The sequence below is a fragment of the Amphiprion ocellaris genome, chromosome 18 (assembly GCF_022539595.1).
Source record: "Amphiprion ocellaris isolate individual 3 ecotype Okinawa chromosome 18, ASM2253959v1, whole genome shotgun sequence".
NCBI lineage: Eukaryota > Metazoa > Chordata > Actinopteri > Pomacentridae > Amphiprion > Amphiprion ocellaris.
The window spans coordinates 23,173,051-23,181,227 of NC_072783.1; the positions used below are offsets into that span (position 1 = coordinate 23,173,051).

Here is an 8,177-nt window from a genome sequence, read left to right on the forward strand (position 1 = left end):
TGGTCAAAAAGTGAACACGCTCAAAGTTTAAGTTTTTTCTCTCTCTCTTCAGATCCTAAATTAAGAATAAATTCATTCTGAAAACAAAAAAAGGCAAAAAAACCCCACCAAACACAAAATGGCGTAATAGCCCATTCAACTGTTTCAAGTGATACCAACTTTGTAATTTTGCCTCTTTCAACACCCCAATGGGTTAAAATAAAGCAATCAAGATAGTACTGAAGTGCAGACTTACAGCTTTAATTCAAGAGGTTTAACAAATACATTACATTAACTTTATTGGAATTACAGCTATTTTCCATAATCCTTTAATATCACAGGCTTAAAGTAATTGGACAAGCTTATATAATTGTAAATGTAAGGATAGTTTATAATACTTGGATGTAAATCCTTTGCAGTCAGTGAGCGCCTGAAGTCTGGTTTCCTCCCTCGAGATGTTTAAAAAGCCTTTAATGCAGCCACTTTGGGGTTCAGCATGTTGATGGGTTTTTGTGCCCTCAGTTTGGCCTTCAGTAAGTGAAAAGCTGCTAAGTGGGTTGAGGTCAGGTCATTGCTGTTTCATTGGTATGTATTTTATCATTATTCATTTGCACTGTGAGGCGCCGTCCGACCAGTTTTACAGCATTTGACTGAATCCGAGCAGAAAGTATATTTCTATACCTGTCAGAGTTCATCCTGCTCCTTCCATTGGTTTTCTAGTGAAGTCTACAGTAATCTGACCTCTGTTCTTGAGTGTTCCCAGTCTTTTACATCTTGAGGTAAACTTCTTATGTTTACATTCATTAAGGCGTCTCGTCTACAAATCTGCTCGCTACCTCAAGTGTTCTAGATTTGGATCTATGTTGTGAGGGCTTTTTCCTGAACAAAGAACAAGCTCTGCCATTGTTCATTTGTCTTCCAGACCTTTTGGTGTTGCTCAGCTCACCAGTGAATTTCCTTTAAGAAAGCACCACATTACTGATGTGCCTTCAAGTTTCTCCCATCTCTCTGATAGACATGCTGGGTTTTATCAGCTTCCTTCACTTGCATCAACATCTCTTAACTGCTTATTGAGAGTTCCCAAAAACATCAGCAGAACACACCCAGCCATTGAACTGCTAATCAGTGAGCTGTAATTGCTTTAGAGCAGGTGAAAATGGAAAATCTATGTAGCAAATGGATGGAATTCCTAAACAGTTAATGCAATAGTTCTGTTAAAATGCTTGAATTGAAGCTCCATTTAAAGCTACAATCATGACTGCTTCATTGTAAATCCATTGTTTTAGAGTACAGAAGCAAAAACATTAAAAAAAAAATAGCACCACTGTCCAAAAGTGTCTCATTCAACTGTGTTAATACTCATTGTTAATGTCTTGAGTCTTTTTCACAGCAAAAATATTGACATCAAGAAATCCAGGGGTTTCATTTGTAATGTTATCACCTGTTGCACTCCCTTTAACTTCATTATTTCAGGCCCTGACACTGTATTTTGTCTCACTATCATCATTTTTTGATACACTCAAGTCAAACAGCCATTGTTAGCATTAGTTCCACTTTTGTTGTGGCAATTCAAACTGTCTCCTGAGAAAAAGACACCTTCAGAAAACACAACACCGCCAAAGAAACTTTCAGATAACTTTATGATACCATTTATTCAAGCACAAACAGACCTGTGAATATAAAGGTTGCTCTATGAGTTGTGGTCCTGTGATCTGTGTCAAATGTCCAAGTCGAGAAGGTAACAAGCAAAGACTCTCTGCTGAGAATCATTTCACTTTAGGCACTTTTCTTTTTACTTTGGAGTCTGTCTTTCCCGTCTTCTTGGTCGGTTTGTTCTGAGCTTGTTTTCCTTTCTTGCCCGCAGCAGGTTTGGGTGCTTTCTCCAGCTGCTTCTTTTTGGACGGCTTCTACGAGAAACAGAGGAAATGTGTGTCTGCAATCCAGTAATTAAAAACACAGAACTGCCTAAATTGTTTCAAAGTGTCAGTTGAAACATTTTAAAGCAGTTAAAGCACTTAACTCTGGCAGCTGTGAACAGTACTGACCTCCAGTTTGGGCTTTTTGCTAGGCGTTTCTATGGGAACCAGCTGTGGGATTTCTTCTTCCTCTTCTTCATCCTCCTTTGCCGCCTCTTCCTTCCCCTCAGCAGGAGTATCCGTTTGCTTTTTGTCCTCCTTGTTCTTCTTTGCTTTGTCCCGCTTTTTAGGTGTAGCTCCCTGAAATTCACAAGCACAGGTGGTTATTGATTGCTTCAATAAGTCCTGCTTATGTACAGGACAATCATTTGAGCACTAACTTGTACTCACCTTGTCTTTGGGAGTCCGCTTCTTCTCGAGCTCAGTGAGGTCGCTCAGGTCTGAGGTGTAGATGGGAAGAGCCACGGATGTTTGGCTCTTTATATGGATCAGCTTCATCACTGGTCCTTTCTGTAAATGGTGATCACATTAGTATTACAACAACTGAGAGATTAGCCAAAGAAATAATATGCTGGATACTTTGATAATGAATAGCCTAAGTTGTCTGTCCAGCAAAATAGCTAAACATGGAAAGGTTCTGAAATTCCTTTTATTGTTTATATTTAATCTTTATATCATCCTTATTCAAACTGCTGTATGTCAGGAAGCTGTTTAATTCTGTTGCTGCCTGGCGTAGCAAGAATATAAGAGTGTCTTGATCTCAGTGAGACTTTTTTTCTGATTGTGAATCTCTATTTTGATGGAATACTAAAGAGTTACGGATTTTTTTGTCCAGCGTCATGGCACATCCTCCAACTGTGCCTTTATGCCCTGTGTTGATGCCAATTGGGAACTTTGAGTTATGCTGCTTTTGTAGCAGTAAGTTCTCTGTAGCCGCTGAACTAGGAGGAGCATTTCCTCTCTGACAGCCTGGTCCTTGTTAGCAGGTGCAGCTGTAACCTTCAGTAGCTCAGCTGCTAGTGTTCTCACCAGGACTAGCCTTTATGCCATCAGCAGCAGAGCTTCCAGCATTCATACCACTACCACCAAAAACACAGATATGTTGACTTTCAAACATGTGGGGCTGAAAGACAAACATCTGTCCACCTCCGGTTTTAGACAGACTAACGCTTAGTAGGAGGCTTGTAACTAATTAGAGGCTTTGAAATTAATAAATTGTGATTAATCACATTTTTGTCAAACTGCAATATTTGACACAAGCAAAGTTTTTCAATTTAAGTAAGTTTTGGTTGATGACTGAATTGATGAATAGACATATATGTGAACTTAAACGACAAAAACCTTTATGTTTCATTTATATTTGTCTTCATTTTTCATCTGTCTACTACATTCACAAATTACTGCAAACTCAAAGTATAATTATATCTATTATATTCGACATTTTCTCCAAACTCAAACACTTTCAATGTCTTCTAAAGTGGCCTATTATGGGATGGCTACACCATTTACCGGCACCAGGACTGTCGTAGCTAATGTGCCCACAGGACTGTCAGTTTCTCACTTCCCATTCATTGTCTATGTGAAACGCACCACATTACATGCTGGTTGCGTTGCAGCACGTTTCAAGCTGCGTTCCGATGCGTCTCATCTCCATACAGTAGACTTCATTTCTACTTTATGCAAATTCAGTGCAGGCAGCGGAGGTCCGACGCATCACGAAATATTTGTTTAATGTCTAAACTAGCTGTCGTTAAACTTAAATGAATGCAGATTCAACAGCTTACAGATTCAGCAACTTATTTTTTGGATCACATACTTTCAGAAATACTTTTTGCTGAAGTGTTTGCATAACAAAGTAGAAAGTTTGCGACCGAGCCGCCATGTTGGTCCAACGTTTCCACCAGACTGAAGCTAAAGCGCTGTCATGTGACCATCTAGCCCACTACAATGCCTCCTGTGCATCTTCTTCTCAGCTGGCAAACATACTTTAGGTTCATTACCGCCACCCACTGGCTGGAGTGTGCATCAGTGTTATTGGTGGTGCCAGAAATTAGGGAACTGAGAAAGGTACGATTAAAAGCGTTATTTTTTTTCTGTGATCAATTAATCGAAATTAATGTGTTGAAGTCGTAGCCCTACTTGTAAAATAACGTGTGTTTGTCAACTCAAGCCGTTTTATTTTCACTGCTCAGCTCTATTGTACTCGCACATGATGAAACGGGAGACACACTTGCAGGACCATAGCCTAAATGACAGCAAAAGCACTGTGACACAGACAATTAGCTGAAACAACCAAACGGTTATAAATTGAGTTAATTTTTTAACCTTTTTGGTTTCTTGGGGTCAGTAGGGCAAATTGGAAGCAAAACCATCGAGACAAAACCACCATGTAATGAACAAAGTATTCAACCACGGATGATCAGGGACTTTAAATAAAACACACAATTCTCTGGGTAGCTGAACTCACCGTCCGTAGTTTGGCCGCGATAGTTTGGACAGCGGCCTGGATGTTTTCTGTCACCTCATCTGCAGTCATGCCGGAGTGGGCGACACGTGCCATACTACAATACAGGCCAGCATGCAGGATAACACAAGATTAACAAGGGAAACCCAAAGGCGACACAGCAGCAGTACAAAAAGTATAAAGGTGGGTATTTTTACGTTTAAGGTGAACCAGACATTACATATTGTGTATCAAAGTTGTAGAGACAGGCTCCACGAGAGGAGGTCCATCTGGATTTACATTGAATCTCTATGGCACCAATTTGACCCGTATCAAACAGACAGAATCGACAGGGTTGCTGTAAGGTGCGGTCAAATCTCCGACAACAAGCAGATATTCTAACAATCTTCACAACTTCAATGCATTATTTTGTCTGCCTCCTGGGCAAAACACATTTTCAAGACGGTGTTTTTCTGCAGCTGAAAAGATGCAAAACGGAAGTTCTCTGCATGGAAAACCGACGTCAGTTCTGTTTTTGTTGGAAACATGGGAGCAGTAGAGGACATCTCACCAGCAGCAGCCCTTGTTGGTAACCTTCATGCTGGTGCCCTGGATGACTCTCTGGATGTCTCTGGCCAGATGTTTGCTCTGCAGGTTCACCGACAGCGGCTCTCTGGCAAAAACAAGAAGCATTAGCACTAAATTAAACAAAGATTTGCTGCATCTTCTTTCCATACTTGGATTCCGTCCTCATCTGCTTCATCTTTTCACTCCACTGCTGAACATTAAACTCTTCATATAGTGATTTATCTTGGTTGGCGTTTTCTCCCTCTGCTGAATGTTTTAGCAACGGTCAGTATCACTTGCTGCTGTATATCGAGTTGCTTCTTAAATCCAATTTCTTGCCTTTTCTTACACAAAATCCACTACAAACAGAAGCTTTGCCAGTGGCTCCGATGAATCACCTGCAATGACTCACAGAGGAAGCGACCCCACTGACACGAGAATATTTAACATGTAAATAGGATGAATGATTAATCTCAAGTAGAAGAACATTTTTCCTCCCTTACTACCTTTAAAGCTTCAGTATGCAGGAGTGTAGAAAGCAGCGTGAGTAAGCTTAATACTGAAGGCATACAAAATGAAAAACAAAACCATCCTCGAATTTCAAGGCCTCCTCCACAGTCACTCCTTTAAAAACACACCGATTACTGCTGGAGAAGTGATCCGTCACACAGAAAGAGTCAGGTGGGGAACATTACAACTACCTCATGTCTAAAAACACACAAACAGGTAACATCCCCACATCTGCAAAACGTTTCGTGCAAAGCCAACATAGACTAACATAAGATAAATACCATTAGACGACACTCGCTCACAGCTGGGCTACAAAGCAGACAGATGGCCACCATCTACACAGATACATGTAAACATGCTAATGGAGCTGAGAGGATGGAGAACACATCCACAGAGCACAAACGGACGCTGTCATCTGGGATGTTCAGCAATACAAGATGTTGTAAGTTTAGGTGAAACTGTAAAATCTGGCTGCACAAGCTAAAAATCTATTTCACTGTCATGTGGAGGAGTAGAAATGTATGAGCAGAAGAGATGCTGTGATGTAAATATTGCATCAAAATTAGATTTTCTAAAGGAGATTCATGCAAAACTAACATGACGGCAGCTCTTACTTTTTTCTCTGGTAGAAATGTTTCCCGATATGTGATGGCAGCAGGCGGCGGATGCGGGCGTCAGAAAGGAACAGATCAAAGTTCCCCAACAGGCGGCGTTTAGCCTCATATGGTTTGTATTCTGTCTTCAGAACCTTGTATGGTATGATCTGCCAAAGATAAGAGACACTAAATGAATATGTTCAGCATTTACAGGTGTTAATGTAAGAGAAAAACCTTCACTGAACAATTAACCAATCTCTAATTGAAAATGAAATCAGCAAATCAAAAAACTTGCAATTTGGAACATAAGAGGAGGAGCTATGAAGTAACGGTGCTGTGATTCAATTACAGATTAAAACTTGCCAGATTTGTTCATGTTGTACTTTATCAAAGTATAACATAAGTTCAGTTTCATTAAGAGCCACACATCATACATTTCAAACTGTTCTATCAACAGTTTTTTTTTAAATTCACGTCTTCCTCCTTGTATGACCGTAACAGTCTTAAGAGTGTCTCTTGTCGTGTTGCACCATCGCAAGTTTAACAAAAAAAAATAAATCCTGTAAAAATGATATCACACATTGAATCACATTCTCTGTCAAAAAATAGCAAATACAAAATTTCCCCAAACCATTTCCCCCTGATTGGTTGAGCACAGGAAGTAGTTTGTTACGATGTACTATGTGGCTGGAAAACTAGCTTTGAGTTCCTTAAAGTACAATCTATTTAATTTATTCTCCCTTAACACTGAGGCTGTATTCCAAATCACATATTTTTTTTACTTTAAATACGTACAACAGATGACCTCTAAAGTACGTACTGTTTCATGCAGTATGTATACAACTGGAATATATAACTTTGTCAGAACTATGCACATTACACTTTCACCGTCGCAGTCGTTGCAAAATGAGCAGCCGTCTGTGGACTCTCTAAGACTCCAGCTTGTCTAAACTTGCACAGGACAGTGGGTCACATTGGCCAGAAAAGCATATTGGCCTGTGCACTGCAAAATCTGACTAGATGAAGTAGGACACCCTGGTATTTTCGCCATTTTACATTTGGCATACAGTGTATTGGGATATTCTAAATATTTTTCTGTTATACTATATAGTTTTTTAATATGGACCGGTGAACACATCCAGCAGCTGTAAAAAAAAAACAAAAAAAAAAACAAACTGTCAAAGTAGCTGCTGTCAGTGTCCCCATGAACACTCTGACTGGCAGATACCTCGGATATGTTTTTGACCCCCTTCTCCTCCAGCAGCTTCTTGTAAAACCTCTGGGTTTGCTCTGAGGTCATCTTGGGCTCATCTCTGGTGAAGAGGCAAACCTCGTCTGTGTCAGTCCGCTGGCCATGAGGCAGAGGACTGGGAATGCAACAAGGGAACACAAAGACACTCTGGATAAATCAAAATACCAGTTTACTCTGATTACATGCGAGAAAACAACTGCTGCAGAGGGACTATCAGCTCAGAAGTGAAGGCAGGATCGTGTCCCTGTGCGGTGGACTCACATGCGGATGGTCTGTGCCCGTTTAGGGACCTTCCACAGGGTGAAGAGCAAACTGATCTGCTGAGTCTCGTCCAGGAACAGCGAGTCGCCGGTGGCTTTGGTTTTGAGGAAAGCTTGTAGGGCCTGGACGGCCTTCTTCACCTGTAAGAAACATTAAGGTCAGATACGAACGAATAAACAAACTCACCGACCAACAGTTTTCTGTCAGGGATGCATACAGAGCTGCTGTGAATTAGCTTAGCATCGAGGCTAAACCCACTTTAGCCAACAAACAAAGCAACTCTCGTTACATATTAATATATTTTATCATTATCATGTGAGAAAGCAACTTCTACTGCTATACGCGCTACTATTAAAGACTATGAATATATAACTGCGAGGTGGAAGAAACTTTTACCTGAGCCCGGTCTAACGCCACTTCTGTTTTTTCAGCCATGCTGTCTGCTTCACGTGTACTCCGCACACACGCATGCGCAATGCTAACGCTCTACGTCACGTAGTACAAAGTTTACAACTTTATTTGTACGACGAATCTGAGCATTTACAGCCACGATGCCAACTGTTCAAAATGAAATATTTGATTTGTGAGACTTTATGTAATAGAATTTAATTTTAAAACAAAGATTTTATCAAAGATAAATCACAGTAAAATAA

The 8,177-nt window shown here is 40.4% G+C and overlaps 1 protein-coding gene and 1 non-coding gene across 3 annotated transcripts; both read right to left on the minus strand.

Moving 5' to 3' along the window:
* Positions 1-1,612: 1,612 nt before the first annotated feature.
* rsl1d1 (ribosomal L1 domain containing 1) lies at positions 1,613-8,053 on the minus strand. Of its 2 annotated transcripts, none has more exons than XM_023274855.2 (9): positions 7,921-8,053; positions 7,525-7,664; positions 7,240-7,378; positions 6,030-6,178; positions 4,910-5,011; positions 4,363-4,456; positions 2,286-2,405; positions 2,025-2,195; positions 1,613-1,883 (listed from the first exon to the last, which is right to left on the minus strand). In XM_023274855.2, exons 1-9 carry the CDS (start codon positions 7,957-7,959, stop codon positions 1,746-1,748), a joined length of 1,092 nt encoding a protein of 363 aa, XP_023130623.1. In that variant the 5' UTR covers positions 7,960-8,053; the 3' UTR covers positions 1,613-1,745. The 2 variants fall into 2 exon arrangements, with proteins under 2 accessions (XP_023130623.1, XP_023130621.1); XM_023274853.2 differs by having other exon boundaries at positions 1,613-1,886.
* On the minus strand, positions 4,583-4,707 carry LOC111571605 (small nucleolar RNA SNORA55). Its single transcript, XR_002746398.1, has one exon. It is a non-coding gene; the product is annotated as a small nucleolar RNA SNORA55 (small nucleolar RNA).
* Positions 8,054-8,177: the final 124 nt, after the last annotated feature.